The sequence below is a fragment of the Polyergus mexicanus genome, unplaced genomic scaffold, assembly GCF_030449975.1.
Source record: "Polyergus mexicanus isolate NDT 795.1 unplaced genomic scaffold, iyPolMexi1.0 SCAF_15, whole genome shotgun sequence".
Lineage (NCBI taxonomy): Eukaryota > Metazoa > Arthropoda > Insecta > Hymenoptera > Formicidae > Polyergus > Polyergus mexicanus.
In genome coordinates this window covers 2936979-2953614 of record NW_027223335.1, presented here as the reverse complement: position 1 = coordinate 2953614, position 16636 = coordinate 2936979, and the positions used below count along the sequence as shown (strand labels likewise).

General features: G+C 28.3%; 4 protein-coding genes across 12 annotated transcripts in view; 2 read left to right on the top strand and 2 right to left on the bottom strand.

Annotated features, from left to right (window-relative positions):
* The window catches only part of LOC138939822 (dystrophin, isoforms A/C/F/G/H), a 413267-nt gene extending 409425 nt beyond the window's left edge, over positions 1–3842 (bottom strand). For 2 of the 4 annotated variants that reach the window (XM_070308019.1, XM_070308020.1), the window contains exons 1-2: positions 3488–3842; positions 2250–2340 (exon numbers count right to left, since the gene is read on the bottom strand). In XM_070308019.1, coding sequence (XP_070164120.1) covers positions 2250–2340 — 91 coding nt within the window. In that variant the 5' untranslated portion in view covers positions 3488–3842. The remainder of the gene's footprint in view (positions 1–2249; positions 2341–3487) is intronic. The other 2 variants (XM_070308022.1, XM_070308023.1) reach the window with 2 other exon arrangements.
* Positions 3843–4977: 1135 nt separating this feature from the next.
* Positions 4978–5769, top strand: Nop10 (Nop10 ribonucleoprotein). Its single transcript, XM_070308279.1, has 3 exons — positions 4978–5138; positions 5402–5444; positions 5567–5769. The coding sequence occupies exons 1-3, from the start codon at positions 5085–5087 to the stop codon at positions 5662–5664; spliced, it is 195 nt and encodes a 64-aa protein (XP_070164380.1). The 5' UTR covers positions 4978–5084; the 3' UTR covers positions 5665–5769.
* Positions 5770–8219: 2450 nt separating this feature from the next.
* On the bottom strand, positions 8220–14795 carry Sidl (SIDL trafficking protein particle complex subunit 10). Of its 2 annotated transcripts, none has more exons than XM_070308126.1 (12): positions 14309–14795; positions 13589–13806; positions 13150–13343; positions 12823–13018; positions 12603–12714; positions 12306–12508; positions 11991–12209; positions 11066–11829; positions 10157–10823; positions 9592–10053; positions 9017–9338; positions 8220–8844 (listed from the first exon to the last, which is right to left on the bottom strand). In XM_070308126.1, the coding sequence occupies exons 1-12, from the start codon at positions 14388–14390 to the stop codon at positions 8714–8716; spliced, it is 3570 nt and encodes a 1189-aa protein (XP_070164227.1). In that variant the 5' UTR covers positions 14391–14795; the 3' UTR covers positions 8220–8713. The 2 variants fall into 2 exon arrangements, with proteins under 2 accessions (XP_070164227.1, XP_070164228.1); XM_070308127.1 differs by having other exon boundaries at positions 12306–12493.
* On the top strand, positions 14259–16600 carry Polr2m (RNA polymerase II subunit M). 5 transcript variants are annotated; one of them, XM_070308129.1, is made up of 5 exons: positions 14259–14620; positions 15237–15404; positions 15473–15734; positions 15819–16187; positions 16288–16600. In XM_070308129.1, exons 1-5 carry the CDS (start codon positions 14556–14558, stop codon positions 16510–16512), a joined length of 1089 nt encoding a protein of 362 aa, XP_070164230.1. In that variant the 5' UTR covers positions 14259–14555; the 3' UTR covers positions 16513–16600. The 5 variants fall into 5 exon arrangements, with proteins under 5 accessions (XP_070164230.1, XP_070164234.1, XP_070164233.1 ...); XM_070308133.1 differs by having other exon boundaries at positions 14259–14643; XM_070308132.1 differs by lacking the exon at positions 14259–14620 and adding an exon at positions 14725–14844.
* Positions 16601–16636: the final 36 nt, after the last annotated feature.

The following is a 16636-nucleotide window of genomic DNA, read 5'->3' as shown; positions in this document are numbered from 1 at the left end:
GCAAAATGTAAATTGATATTTTATAACTTAGCCAGCTTTTTGGATTCTCTGAATAGCCAAATAATTCGAAATATGTAATGATAGAAAAATATGCATGCAATATATATATATATATATATATATATATATATATATTGCTTTTATAATTATAATTAAATGAGCGCTGTGCATAAATTTGTCATCATGACTGCACATTAATTACATCCGTGCATTGTGATTTAAATTGGCCAAAGTCAAATTGGCAATTACGATGAAACGATATATAGATATAATCGTCGATTTAATCGACATAAAAATGTATTTATATTTCGTATCAACGTAATTTGATAGTATATATGAATTTCCAATTCTCTCTTTACAAAATATATTCTTGCGGAATTATATGCATGTATCTTTTATTTACGAGTTTTTAGTAAAATTGATTAACACCCGAATTGATAAAACTTTCCACGAATAAAATCAACTTGTAATGGAAAATGCGTAAATCCAGGAAGAGAATTTATGATGCGATCGACATTTAAAAATATTACATTTCGATTACTGACTCGTAACAAGAACAACAAATCCTCCTGTTCATCTACTAATGGAAGGTAACGTCACTCGAGATCTTTACGATCGCTTAGCAATGAAAATGCTTTCTACCATACATATCATACTTTTGCAGATACTGTTTAAAAAGAATTTTGCATCCCCTAAACATATTAATTTCACTCGCTTCTGCACAAATTGTCAAACACTTATTTCCGAGTAGCGATCCGCGGAAAATACAGCGTTTCTATGAAGTTAGAGAATTTCTATAATAAGAGCGACTTTTTCCATAACTTGGAACGACCTCATGGGACGCAGTCCGTTACGACACTGCGCGGTATCTAGATTTCGACCCTGCGGGTGATCTCACGATCTCACCAGAAGTTGTAGCGCCGACGCATCAAACATCGCGTTTTGACATAATTGATTTATATAATTGATTAGTTATAAAATGTACCCGATAAAAATTCACAAAGTGTATCTCTATTGAAAAATTTCATTAATATTTATACATAGCTAAATTTTTCTAGATATACAATATTAACACAAACTTGACGCAAAAGAGAATACTTTTTCCCATATATCCTATTATTTCTTTGAATTATAGATTTTGCCGATATATTAGCGGTTTATATCGTACCGATATTATCGAGAAATAAAATTATAGATAAAGAACGATAGCGTAATCTCTTTTCGTACGAATCGCCGATTGCGCCTTAGGACATCCATCGCCGAGAGCAGTTGCTAGATTTATTTGCCAACAGTTAAGTACACAGAACGAAATTGCCTCAAATCAGTGTGAGTTTACGTTATCGGCGCCATCAATATTCGTATTTCGCACGTAAAAATTTTTTTACACGTTTTAAAGGAAATTTAATAAAGGAAGGGAGAGAAAATAAGAGCGCGGACAGAGTAATTCATAAACCGGAGGAACTATGGTCATAAAAGATGATAATAATCATCTATAAAAAGATGTTACACTGAAAAATAAGGCACGCGTTTAATAAAACGCGATGCGAGAACGTAATATCGTAGCGATCATTTCTATTTATAATTACGTAAACAACATGCGTTATATCAAGGGATTCTGCATGATAGATTGAATAAAGTACTACAACTTAACTGCAATTAGATGCGATAAGGTACAAAGTGGAATCGATCCAACTAGTAAACGTTTTAAATTTTTCAGCTTTTCATGTACCACTTATGGCAATTTTATAAGAACTCGTAAAGAGATCGGAATTAAAAATCAATGTGATTAATATATTACGTATATGTCACGACCTTCTCTTATCAGACCAAATATACAACTTAAGATATCTGCATTCAGGAATAGTGCTCAATAAAATTTCATAAAACAAGAGTTCATAGAAAGATGTAAAGACTTTGGCGTTCAAATTATTCATTTATATATGTGATAATTTACGTATGTCAATCTTATATAGAATCTTTTCTTTAATTCTAAATATTATCGTTTATTACAAATAAGACATTTTCAATGAAACCATTGCCAAATTTAGAATATTTAATTTATTTATAATATAATTTATTTATTATTAGACAACTATGTTATCTTAATAGCAAAGATGCATTCAGATATTATCTTTGATTATATAGTATAGTATATTAATTAAATTCTAATTGTAAGAAGTTAGAGTTTCTTTTTTAGGATCACTTTTTAAATCATGAATCTTGAAATTTCTTATTCTTTGAATTCTTACCTTTCGTGCTTAAGATTTGCTCCTCGACGGTCTCGACATGCTGCGGTTCTTCCGATACTTGAATAATCCAACGAATTTTTCTCCGCTGCATCTAAAACAAATCGCACACTTAACAGTCACAGTCGATTTAGCAAACTTTAAACATGCGCAACGCGATTCGCGATCGGTTTTAGTCGCTAGACTGAATGAGATTAGTAGCGTAAAGCAGATTTAAAGTTGCTCTGACGATATCAGCACGATTATTTTTTATGGACAGAGGTTGATATGAACAAGTACTATTTCTATCAGTATAATAACAATTTTCTCGTAAGAATTTTTTGTAAGACTTTAGATTATCACAAATATACATATATACAATTTGCAAACTGACTCAAATGTTGTATTTGCACAAAATACAATATTTCACAAGTACAACTATATCATTATCTAAATAATTTAGCTTCATTTTTTGAGCTTCTTATATACTTAAAAAAACATGAAATAAGACAATATTTAGTTTTTTAATGATGTAAATAATAATTATAGATATTATGGATATTTTGATTACATAAAAATTTACTAATTACTTAAAATTCGTAAAATTTTCATCAAAAAATTAAAAAATCATCAATTCAGATTAATATATAATTGTTTTAAAAGATATTATTATTATTATTATTTATAGATGTTCCCGATTTTTCAATGCGCGCATTATGATCAAATATTCTTTTTACTTCTACGCGGACACATTTGCCTTTCTATTATTTTTGGTAAAATTCTATATTTTAAGATAACTCATATATATTGTTACGACTCTCGCAGACGTAACAATATATATAATGAGTTTTAGAGACTTTTTGCATAATTTTTCAATATAATTCTTTTTTTTTTTATTAAGGATAAATTATTTTATACAAATTCATTGATTAATAATGATTCGTTGCGCGCATATCTACGTATGATTTCTACCTGCACACATGTACATATGACCTTCGCACAGATTGCGAATAATGACGTGCTTCCTATTGTATAATTACTAACAATTATGAAACAACGTTAACACTATCCATGACTACTTCTCTCAATGAATGACAATAACAATTAACACGGATATTTTCTATGCATCCAATATTCGTAACTGACGCTTCATCATTATAATTCACTCTCAATGACCATGAAATTGAACTCGCGACGCGGAATGCATCATTTTGCGAACGATGCAGTGCGATAATCGGCTTTTTTTATGAATCATTATTTACCTCGGAAATGTTCTCGTGACATTAGAAGAATGCGCTTTTCGCGTCGTTGGACAAATCGCGCACCGAGCGTCGTCACGGACGATAAATCGACAAACGTACACTGACAGTGATTTGTCTGTCAACGGAAGTGACATCCCAGCTCACTATCCGGACAGCTCTCGTTGCGTCCGCCTGTGTGCATCGTGGGTGCTTACTATATGTTGACTTCGCCACACGAGGAGGAATTGTCAGTCAGTATAAGTACGCCTACACGTTTGTACTCGTTGCCGGCGAATGCGCGCGGCTGTTCATCTCCTCCTGGCTAATCACCGACAAATATCGTCGCGCCTACGTCTGTCACACGACATCGCGAAGCCTGTTAGAATGATAATAAATATGATAATATGTATATGTATATAGATCAAATCTCTGTTGAGAATCATCGAGTTTACTTTTTATTTACTTGATGATCTCGATCTTTAACCGATGGATCAATTCGAAATCGATTTTTATGACTAGACAAAAATGTCGGCAGATGATTTACAAGAGAATGATGAAAATGTATAACAAAAGCCTTTTGTTAAATTGTGTTATAATAAAAATGTTCTTATGTATTTTATCTAAATTTCTAAATTTTTCGTATAATTTTATCACATTTCGGGTATTAAATCGCCACAATTCTTAAGCATCCTGTTCCCAATTTTTTTTTATTTTTTTAAATGTATCAACGGCAATAACACTCTGGTTATGACGATAAGCACCAGCAGCCCGATATTGCGTAAATATTATGAATAAGATATCTTCCGCATACATCGGAATCTTATTGATGTTACATTATTCAGCGAGAAAAACGAATTTGCAGCTGTAATCAAAAAATTTTATATTATTATTGTATCCAAATAGATTTTACGATCGCATAAAACAGGCATGGCACATATTACATGAAGAAATCAAGTAATCACGTTTTATATAAAATGTGTAGAAGGCAAGAATACGGCATTCATTATCTTAGATCCATGATGATTTGATTTTTCATCTATGTATCATTTATTCATACAAATCTATCAGACAGACTGATTGTCACGTATCCAGTAATCGAATTTTACTTTTCTAGATCTATTCAAAGAATACTTACTGTATGCAAAACACTATACATACTAGTATAAGACAAATGCAAATATAAATAACGCACTAAGAAAACGTACGCACACCGGCACTTTTCAGCGCGAAATCATTTCAAACTGGCGATGCTTACAATACATCAATGACGTCAGTACGATGCAGACTGCAGACTAATGGCTCCTTCACTTGATTGCGATAATATGTGCACGTGGGTAAGAAACGACACAATAGCCAATCAGATTCTTGCTTTTACAAAAAAGCAAAATGTGATTGGCTCGTCATTTCTTGTCGTATCTTATTACTGCATATTCTATGTGCAAGAAGCGTAAGCGCTAACGTAACGCCATCTTCCTGTAAATAATTTCCGATATATGGTATGATTAAAATAGGTTAGAGAGGAAAAAGACGTTTGAACACGTGAAAGAGAAAAGTATTTTATATCGTTTTATACAAAATATAAAAAAGATACATAAATAAAAAAAAACGATATTCCAAAATGTATCTCATGTATTATTTAAATGAAAAGGGAGATCGAGTATATACTTTAAAGGTAATTATTGTGATAAATGTATAAAATTATTTATATATAATTGTTTTTATATACAAAATAAAGATACAATTATTTATAGATAAAAACTATTTGCATCTTATAATATAAGCTATAACTTTATATATATATATATATATATATATATATATATATATATATATATATATATAATATAATTTGTGTATCTTCTTTATAATAAAATAATCCAAACTTTTTTTTATTTAATATTTTAAAATTATTAATTGTTTGCTCAATTTTTATAGAAAATGGATCCTAACGGAAGACCTACATTATCAGCACATCCTGGTAAATTATTAAAAATAATTACACTTTTATTAGATCCATATTTCTTATTTTTCAGGATAATTACAAAAAAGTAAATAATGTTTTTATATAATATATTTATGATATCTAATGTTTTTTTATAGCTCGATTTTCTGTAGAAGATAAATATTCAAGAGAAAGGATTACAATGAAAAGAAGATTTGGTCTACTTTTAACACAAAAACCCCTACCTAGCTATTAACATTATATAGATATAAAATCATGTTAGATTGGTTTAAATTAGATTAGGTTAAACTTTATTGGAAAATGTAGATGTGTGTGCAAATAAAATGTATAATTCATATGAAAGAACTCGTACATATATACATATATAATAATACAATGTGATTTTGTGCAAGCACATATAATAATCTATATCTCTATCAGCAGAGGTAGTTTAACTTTTACACCTACAACTTTCTTTAGTGATAATTGATGGAAATGCATATATAGACTCATTCAGTACCATATAACTAATACATATATAATGATTAGAGAATTTATTAATATAACTTAAATTTTAGATAAATAAATTTATTAATTTGTATAAAATATTGAGTTAATCTGTTAATATAGAAAACAAAACCACATATTAATTTTTATATAGATACATATATTTACTATAAACAAATTTCATTTACAGTTTTTTAACTGTATCTTCACATATTATTTATAAAGAATAAAAACTTTGTTCTGTACAGTATTTCCTGACTTGTAATATATAATAGTTTTATTTAAAAAACTATCCTATAGATAACAAGACATATAACATATATATATTATATATTACATATAAGAGCAGTCCCGTTAGCTTAACATGAATAACATTCTTGCAGTTTCTATTAAATTACTATATATATAACAAAAATTGGAATACAAAGCCAAAAATATAAATTCCAGTTGACTATTTTACAATTATGTCCTCAACCATTAACACATGTAGACCCATGATATATTATTTATGATTCTATTTATATTAAAAAATAATAAAAGTGATAATCTACAAATCTACATTATACACAATTATATATACAAACTTTTATACATGTATCACATATAATATTAGCTATATACAGTATTCTTTGTTACAGTTAGCTATTTTTCAAACACAAATATTTAATTATAAACTTTATTTATAATAACAATAATTATGTAATTTCTTAAAATGGTGATATTTATTTATACATAATTAGTGAAATTTATATAACTTGATAAAATAAAATAAACATTAAAAACTAATATCATCCAATATATTGAATATTGAATTTTAAAATATGATTGCAGTCTACTATGAGAATATCCTATAGAAATTTATATAAATTGTTAATTTTGTTTTTACCTTTGATCGAAAAGAGATTACATTATTGCACATATAGGTTGATATATATATATATATATATATATAATAGTATATCAAATATTTATTTTTATAATATAGTATAAGTATAATATAACTTTGGTGAGTGTTATATATGCATGTGTGTATGTATGCGCGCACGTATCCCAAGTATTTTAAATTTTAATGATTATTAAATAAATAAAATTCTTTTTTATATATAAAAGAATTTGTATATAAACATAAATTAATTTAAAATAAACATCGAACTATTTAGATAAATTGATTTTTAATACAAATTACAAATGTTTAAATTAAATTTATTTTAATTTACTTAAACTTTTATAAGTCTTTTGTAGTATTTATCCGATAAATATATATATATATATATATATATTCTTTTAACTTTATTATTATTATAATATAAAAAAACGAAATATATGTACATATTTTAGACATAAGAACAATAAATGTAATAAAATAAAGATATTTTCTAAATATAATAATAAAAATATAATAAGTAGTATAAATTGTGTCTCTCTTATATGCATATAAAAGTGAGGTAACAAAAACATAGTTTTATATAAATATTGGAGTGAGTTTTTTTTTTTAATATTTTTAATTTAAGAAACATATAAAGATCAATAATCAAGACATCAAGAGTATTGTATGTGTGATTACCCTACATTTAAAAATTAAAGTTACTGTAAATAGAAAATTATAACATTTTAGAGAGAGAGAACATGGCAACACAAGAGAAAATCTTATTCCTAATAATATTCAATTCTGATGAATAAATACTAATATAAGCAATTCATATATATTATTTTTCTCTTCTATGTATGTATATATCTAAAATATAAATATTATTAAAAAAACAATGTATATATTTTTATATAGTATTAAATAAACTTCTAGTTTATGTACCAAAACTATATCTGTAAGGATTATTATACTTACAATTTAAAAAATAGAAATGTATAACACAATCTATATTCATAAGCTTATGTATATATAACAAATATTTATACAGATTTTACATATATCTATATTTGATATAAGAAAAATTCTTATATTACCATTTCTCTTAAAATTAAGATGATATGAAGTATCTAAATATCTTAAACAAGAGAGAGAAGTGTTATATATTGTGTGGGAAACTCAGTACAGTAATAAACTCCAAAAATATAGATGTGTAGAATAGAAAAAAAATAAAAACGTCAATGTATGCGGAAAATAATTATTTGTCATGTGCACAATGCAAAATGACAAAAATATAAGTACATAATTTAACACATGACTAAAGTAAACTTTCTCGACATTTATCATAATTGATAAATATAGAATCATCAAGAAATTGGGTATTTTCTGGTGTTTCTCCGATATAATATATATATCATATTAATGCAATAACATGTTCTTCATTATCTTTTCATTAAATCTAATTTAAATATAACATATAATACAACAAATTATATATATATATATATATATATATGTTCTAATATACAAAACATATATATGCTTTATATTATAGCATATGCTTGGTAAGAAATAGCTTTAGCTATCAATTTCTCAATAAAAAATTTATGGCATCACATTATTATCGCAAAATTCTAGTTTTTGAAATATGAATGGCTTTGGTAATAGAAAGTTGAAATAAACTATCGTACGAATCTCTTACACAAATAAATAATATTAAACTATCCCATTTAATACGTCGATTTCAAAATATTTATTTATATTAATAATATAATCTATACCTTTACTGATTGTACAAATAATAAAAAATATTTACACAATTGTTTGCCATGATACAAAAACAAATTATAAATATTTTTTAAAGCTTCTCCTAAATCCAAGTGTTTACAGAAAGCAAAATGTGTACACGTTTTTAACAACAATTTACAAATTTTTAGTTCGATTCTGATGGAACTGCTGGCAGAACATGCACTTGCTGTGCTTTACTGGCATTATACACTTGTCCTGGACTAAATGGTTCTAATCGAGGACCAGATCCTAAATCATTTTTATTACGGATGATATCTTAAAATGAAAACACAAATAAAACAATTATATAAAGTTTATATAACCTAATAATACTATTCTTTCAGATTACATAACAATTATCTTTTCTATAAATATTTAGTGAGTTTTTTTATCAAATCAAATACAATACATCATATAAATGTATGGTATGTAAGTAGCTTAAACTCACCATTTTTCGATTCTGTTGCAGGTATATATCGAGATAATCTAACAACAGGAAGAGGCAAATAACCACTTGTCAGAGGCATTACATCTAATGTAACACTTTGCTTTTCTACTACTTCTAATGACACAATGCCTGCAGTCCGACCACATACCGCCCACATAGTTTGGTCTGCTAGAACTTCATACATTAACTGTGGTGGAGGATTTGGGTTAACACTAGGTAACATGCGCATAACTGTAAGACAGAGATGGCACATACTACCAGCACGACAAAACTCTCCTCCACTACCACTTGCTTCAACTTTTGAGGATACAGTGAATAAAGTCTGGAAAGTATTGTTAGGAATAAAAAAGAGAGTTAATGTTATATACTGTTCTAATATGTATACAGAATTTTTTAATCATATTATACGTTTTATAAAAAAAAATACATAAATAATGTTAGAAAGAGAAAGTTATTATAATATTATAAGTTACCATTAAAATCATTGTTTTCATATTTCAAATAAATCGAATATTATTTAAATGCATAACTATAAAGCATATTAAACAATAATGAAATTAATGAGTTATTCTTACCACGTAATCTGTAATATCAAAATTGCATCTGTAAAGGCTACTTGCTTTTTCAATTCTTTCTAAATTATGTATGTGTAATGGATCATCATCAACACATGTATCAATTAATTCTTCAGCATCGCTAACTGATATATATTTTACACGAAAGTCAGTCTTTATTGGCATCGTAGATCTTTCATCTTTTCCAATTTCAAGTTCCCACATAAAGGAAACATTCATTCCATTACCTATCATTAATCTTTGACCCGCAATAGGATTTAAGTTTTTAAAAGTAACGTCTATCGACGTAATCGTAGTTAATTCAGGTTCAGTTAATTGCAAAAGTTGATTTGTCAAACCAGTTACAACTATTTGAATAAATTTTCTTTGTTTTGCTGTATGAAGTTTCATATTAGACATTAATGGTGGACCAAAATGTAAAAGTATGCTCTCTTCTGAATCCCATGGACATTGAATGTTCAACTGCAAAAAAATTACAAGTTATTTGTAATGTTTATAATGATTCATAATAATATTTTTTGAATAGAAAAGAATATAAATTGTAAATTATACAAATTTTAAATACTTTATGTTCCATAGATGAGGCATCCTTTTTCGGTGGAAGTTCAGCTAGAACCTTCAATTGTATCTTTATAGTTTGAAATGGTTCATATGTTGGCAGTGATATCTCCAGTTCTTTCACCATTACTTTTTCGACATTTTGTGACTGCACCGTCAATCCGCGTGACGTACGTAATTTTAATTTCATTTCTTTAGTTATTTTTGTACTTCCGCTCAAAATAACTAACTCAATATCTTGAATAAGACCTGCCAGTAAATCTCTACCACAATTTACCGATATCGTCGGCTGCGTCTTTGCTACTTTGTAGCATAATCGTGGATTCAATACAGGTGATAAAAATTCTAATTTGTCTTCTATCACCAATGATAACTGGCTAACTTTATATAGACCCGGTGCATTTACTTTCCTTATCAATATAAATGTATTTGTACCAGGTTTCATAATAAATTCATCACATAAAAGGGCTTTGCTAAAATCACCCTTTATGTTAACCAAAGATTTTCTATGTTTCGCACTATCTGAACGTCTCACAAACGGCTTCGTATTTTTATTAATAACGCTAGCAGATCCAAGACTCCTATCTTCCTTGTAGTCTAAATAACAATATACTTGCAAGTGTAACAAACTAGGATCAAGCAATTTCATATCTTCTAATGTGCACTTTGATAACCTGAAACAAAACAAAATAGAAATTCGACATGTATAAAAAAGAACATATAATAATAATATAAATATTTTATATCACAAATATATGTATATAATGCTACAAAATATCAATATATATTAATAATTTTTTTTAAATTTTGCTATTTATTTTTATAATTTTTTTTAAATATCAAGAAGTATATACACAAACAGAGATTTCTATATTAGCAAGAAAGTTTATAACTTCTCACTCATTATAACACTTACAATTGTACTGGAGGCTCAACAGGTGCTTTTAATCCTTTCTTTTTATTAGATATGGATGGCTTTTGTATCTCCTCTACAGAAATAGCGGCACTGGTACATCTTATTTCACGAGGGAACAAACTCTGTATATTGATCTCGATACTAACTACACAGTCTTGTACTACCTTATCCATTACTTTAACTTCCATACTGAGTATTATAAAAGCACATCCAAGCTCCGTGAGTAATGGTTGAGATGAAGAGATCATTTTCATATATCCTAACATTTCCTCCAAGTATGTATTGCGTACAGTTATATGCAGAACACTTATACTAGCTACTGCTGCGCATACTTTAGTATATTTCTCGACATCGTCCATTCGTTTATAACACTCGGCCAACTCTAATTGCGTTTGCGCAGCCAAGTGATTCCACCCTTCGTCTGTATAAGTTTTTAAAGCATCAGATAGGAATGCGACTGCTTTTTGATTTTCACCGAGTTCGCTATAAAATCGTGCCAATTCTTTGCCGATTAATCTGGCTGACCGAATGCGGCCGACATGCTTGTATGTACCCATGGCTAATTCTGCATGCTCCAAATATTGTTTTTTAAATGCTTCTTTGGACGAAAGTGCTTCCTTTAATTTATCCGTAGGAGTTAACTTCCTCTCTACCTGCGGTTCCGAATCTCCTATACCTGCTATAAGATACACAACTGTGTGCAACTGTTCACTAGTCGGTTCACTTCCCGGCATTAGGCCACATAATTTTCCTAAGCTGCCTAACTGGAAAAAAAGAAAAAATACCACAAAAATCAATCATTATATTAATCAAGAATTATATTTATATCATTATATGTGTATCATTTTATTTATATATAATTATTTGATAATATTACAAAATATATAAAATTAATCCTAACATCAAATACAATCAAATTATTTACTTTATCCCTTGCAAGTGCCCATAAGCTGGCCATATGTAAAGAGCATAAATCTAATTGTTGATTATTATCGATATTGTAAATAGATAACTGACACGCTTGCAAGACCTCTAATGCACAGAGAAATGACCAACATTCTATAGATCCTTCAGGCTTCTGTACTTCTAAGATTCTTAGTTCACTCAATGTATTATGAACAAATGATAAACATCTTTGTGCAACCTGTATTAAGAGTAATCTTTCTTTACAATAATATTTTAAGATATATTTATATGACAATTTGTTAATTATTAATAATCGTTGAACATATATACAAACCTCCCAAGGTTTATTAAGCAAGAGTAACATGGCACATTGTCTACTGAACAAGTAACTCCTAAGATCTAATAAAGATGCCCTACATTCAGCCATAAGAAACCTTAAATGATGATTTGTACCGTTATTTAAATTCACTCCTCCCCAGTTGTTGAGAGGCATTTGAAACAGATTTAACCACCCTGGAGTATCTATGAACAGTTTATCTACATTTAAATTTTTACTTTGTATCGATATTTTTCTTCATTGTGTAATGTGCATCTTTATTCCAAACCAAACTTTAAAAGAAAAATGATATACCTCCTACATTAGAATTGAGCACAAACTGTGTAAAGAGAGCATCTAGTTCATCATATTGCACCAATGCTTCATCGTACAAACCTAGCATTTGTAATGCAAATGCCAATTCTTCCTAAAACAATTTTAAGTCGATTTTGTAATAGAAAAGATAAAAGTTAACAAATTCTTTTTCAAGATTAGATATTTCAAAAGTAAAAGTTTTAAACAAGTGTTGCACTACCTGTAGAAGAAAATAATAACAGAAATTCCAATTAGGATTATTTCGCCTTTCTCTCTGTTCACGTATAATGTCCTCAAAGCGTGAAAGAGTTCTATCATATGCAGTCAACATCAAATGACGAATACGATTTATCAAGCCTCTCCATGATTCAGCAGAACGAGATTCAGATTTAATTGGATTAATGACAGCAAAGACTCTATAGTAATCATAAATATAATTTTTAGATATAAAAAATATTATTTGTCATAAAAAATTAAATATAAAAGTTCACATATCCATATTAAAATATACTTATTGAATTTATATCAATTACAATTCAAAAATTACCTATCACCATTTTTGGCAGCAAAGTCACTTCGTATTTTATCCAATACAGTTGTCCTAGGCAATAGTTTATTGGCTTTTTTTATATCATATGTTTCTACTAGCGCAATCATCCAATCTTGGATATGATATAAATTTAATATTTTTAACCAAGCATCAATATCATCTCTGACACTAGTCTTATAAGTATCAATATCCTGTAAAAAGATATGTATAATATATTCACTAATTATTAAATTATCAAAAACATAAATACAATCAGATAATGCTAAATATAAAGACACTTTTAATTTGTTATTTTTATATATATTAATTTTCTTTGATAAAATACTAAAAAAGAAAAAATAATATCTTGAAATTATACATAGAATTTTTTTATTTAACTCGTATATACATAGCATGAAATTATAATGTCAATTGAAGCATCCCTGTAAAAACTTACAGAACATTCAGTCCAATAAATATGAAAGATTGGTTGTTTTATGAGATGCCAATCTTTCTCAGTAGGCAAAATATCCCTGGAAAATGGCACAAAAGTAGCTCCGAGCTTAACTTGTTTAATGGGCCTGCTAAAGGACCTACGCCATTCTACTATTTCTGCAGGTATAGCTTGGATTAAATTCTTCTCCAATGTAGAAAACAAATTCTCATCTCCAGCACCTGTTATTACACACAAATTATTATATTCCTATTCTATCTACCAACAAAACATAATATGCATGATAAAACAGCACATTTACATAAATTAGAATAATATCTTCTCTGCATACATTAATTAAATAAGATTTATACATGTCATAAAGTGCATCTTATATTTTTATTGAATCAATTTATAATCTAAATATTATATATGTATAAAAAAGGAGTTGGGAAAATATTTAATTATTTAAAATATTTCAAATAATATTTTTTTTGCTAAAAATAATGTTAAGCTAACATATGTTTCTTAAGACAAAAAAAGTTTCAAAAGGTCGAGTAAACCAAGTATCTTGAGGCACGTATCATTCTACTAATTTTATTCAAACAATAAACATTAATTATTCCGGATAAGAAGAAAATAGAGAAACGTCACGAGAATTGACAGATAGTCAAATCGGGAGCGTCAGTGAGACGGCGTTGTTATCGACATAACATAGCGGTTAAAAAATGCGATCGAACTCACAGGTGACGATTGGTTTGCTGTCCATGGGAGCGCTTGTTTTGCGTGCCTCAGCCACGGACGATTCTCCATTGCAATTCATCATTTCTGAGGATTGACAGTACGCCTCGCGAGCTCGCTGCTCCTGATCAAGCTTTCAGTCATCACAACTCCACGTCCCCCTCTGCATGAGAATTTCGTCGTTTTCTGATTCCAAAATCGTTAAAAGTTCGCAGCAAGCTTTCAGAATTCCGCGATAAATTATCAGCGTATGTTTAATGACGATTTAAGAGATGAGACAAAACATTGTACTTCGCACTTTCGAACCCCATTGAGGTTGGAATTGGAATCTTCATTTGGTTGGTATATGTCGTTTCGTATCGATTCAAGCGAAACGAGAATATCTCGCGATATCTCGTTGTGTCATCGCGATGTGTTAGTGCCATATGATGTAAAATTATTAAAAGACAAAATTGTATCACATATTTCAGTGTCAATAGGCATGTTGCTTTTCAGTATTGTGATCTGATTGGTGACTACTGTGTATCTCCATGAGAATGGTACACCTTGTTTTTTTGTTTTGTTTTATGTCATATATACATGTTTATTGTTATTTCGTTCATATGGAGTAAGAACACATATCTATTCGAAACGTTTAAAAAGACAATTGTTTTGAATAGTGTTTCATTGCAATATCATCGTTTATGACGCTCGAAACGTATACTTTTCTATGGTTATTTTTATGCTAATGATATATATATATATATATATATATATATATATATATATATATATATATATATATATATATATATAAAGTATTTTTAAACAATCGCGGTGCATCGATTTTTAAAGATGTTTGAAACTGATGTTCAATCACGTTACGCAAACGGCATTTTATGTAATTTCTTACTATATTGATTTTATTCAAAACAACATGCTTTTTTTCTAGAAATTTGTTAAATATACGAAAAATGCAAAATATAATTAAGAAAATACCTGGCGATATACCACCTCATTCGAAAAAGGAAAGCCAAGGTTATATCGAGGATTTAGGAAAAAAACAAAAGTTTGAATTGGAGGAACTTTTGGAAAGGCAGAATAAAATTCTTGCAAATAAGTAGGTAATATAACAAAGTATTGTATTCGTGATATTGAATTCTTAACTTCTATTGCATTTTCTTTCAGACAATTTATCTCAAAGCTTCCAGATAAAGGAGAGAAAATTGTAAGCTTCCGTGATAAGTTGTTAAAAGAACTTGAGCATAGAAATGAAGTAGAGACAGCAGCTGAATTACTATCGCGACTTAATATAGCATCCGTAGGCAAAGTAGCTATGACTAAATTAGAATGGACAGGAAAATACAATGACAAGAATAATGAAAATACAACCAAGATTATTGAACTAGACAGTGATGATGAAGAAGATCCATTAAAAATATTAGCTCAGGTTAATTGTATTTCAAATGAAACATTAATAATAGTTTTTGTCAATTACTGTAATAAGTATAATTTTTTGTGTTCTAATATATAGCCTACAGGAACTGGTATCCACAAGAAAAAGATTATACATGTAACACATGAAGAAAGTTTAATCAAGCCAGAAGACATAATAGAAGTTGAATCCTTTAAAACAGACGATTGCTTAGAGGTGGAACATGTAAGATATATCATTGATAAAGTAGAAAAAACACAAGAAACAAACAAAAAAAGAGAATCGTTTAAACCATATAAAACAACTAAAAGCAATGTGCATGATCCAACAAAAGAAAAACAAAGGAAGCTGCCTAAAAACTGGGAGGTCACAGCAGCTACACCACCTCTTATAATTCATGGAGCAACAAGAGTCTTAAGCATTAATGAATCTTTAAAATTACAAAAGGAACAAACTAAAAAATTACAGGTATTCGATTTTTTTTCAAAATGTTTTTAGAAAACTCTAGGAGCCATTTCTATATATTTTTACATAATTAATTTTAAATATATATTTTAATATTTAACAGAAAATTCAAGCAAAACATGCAATAGAACGTTTAGCTAATCAAATAGGAATGCACAATATTGGTCCTATACCACAAAATATTGGAAATTATCACTTTTGGCATACAAATAAATTAGTTTCTTCATCTTCTTCTTCCGAGAATGAGGAAGAACATGAAGTGCTAGATGAAGAGGATAATGATAGAAGTGGAACAGTTGTATTTACTGTGGATTCTATAGAGAGTTAACATTATATATATTTTAAATGTACATATGAATAATTATTAGTTTTAAAGATTATTAATTTATATTTTAATTAATAAAATTTTTTTAATGATAGAATTGTGTCTACTTTATATGCTTTTGAGTTAA

Bases quoted from the DNA above. Each gene is read 5' to 3' on its own strand.
- Nop10 (XM_070308279.1), top strand. From the start codon at position 5,085: ATGTATCTCATGTATTATTTAAATGAAAAGGGAGATCGAGTATATACT. The intron at 5,139-5,401 runs GTAATTATTGTG...CAATTTTTATAG, and splicing joins ATCGAGTATATACTTTAAAG to AAAATGGATCCTAACGGAAG. The intron at 5,445-5,566 runs GTAAATTATTAA...GTTTTTTTATAG, and splicing joins TACATTATCAGCACATCCTG to CTCGATTTTCTGTAGAAGAT.
- Sidl (XM_070308126.1), bottom strand. From the start codon at position 14,390: ATGATGAATTGCAATGGAGAATCGTCCGTGGCTGAGGCACGCAAAACA. The intron at 13,807-14,308 runs GTGAGTTCGATC...GTGTAATAACAG, and splicing joins CAGCAAACCAATCGTCACCT to GTGCTGGAGATGAGAATTTG. The intron at 12,210-12,305 runs GTTTGTATATAT...CTCTTAATACAG, and splicing joins TGCTTAATAAACCTTGGGAG to GTTGCACAAAGATGTTTATC.
- Polr2m (XM_070308129.1), top strand. From the start codon at position 14,556: ATGTTTAATGACGATTTAAGAGATGAGACAAAACATTGTACTTCGCAC. The intron at 14,621-15,236 runs GTTGGAATTGGA...CTTTTTTTCTAG, and splicing joins CACTTTCGAACCCCATTGAG to AAATTTGTTAAATATACGAA. The intron at 16,188-16,287 runs GTATTCGATTTT...AATATTTAACAG, and splicing joins AACAAACTAAAAAATTACAG to AAAATTCAAGCAAAACATGC.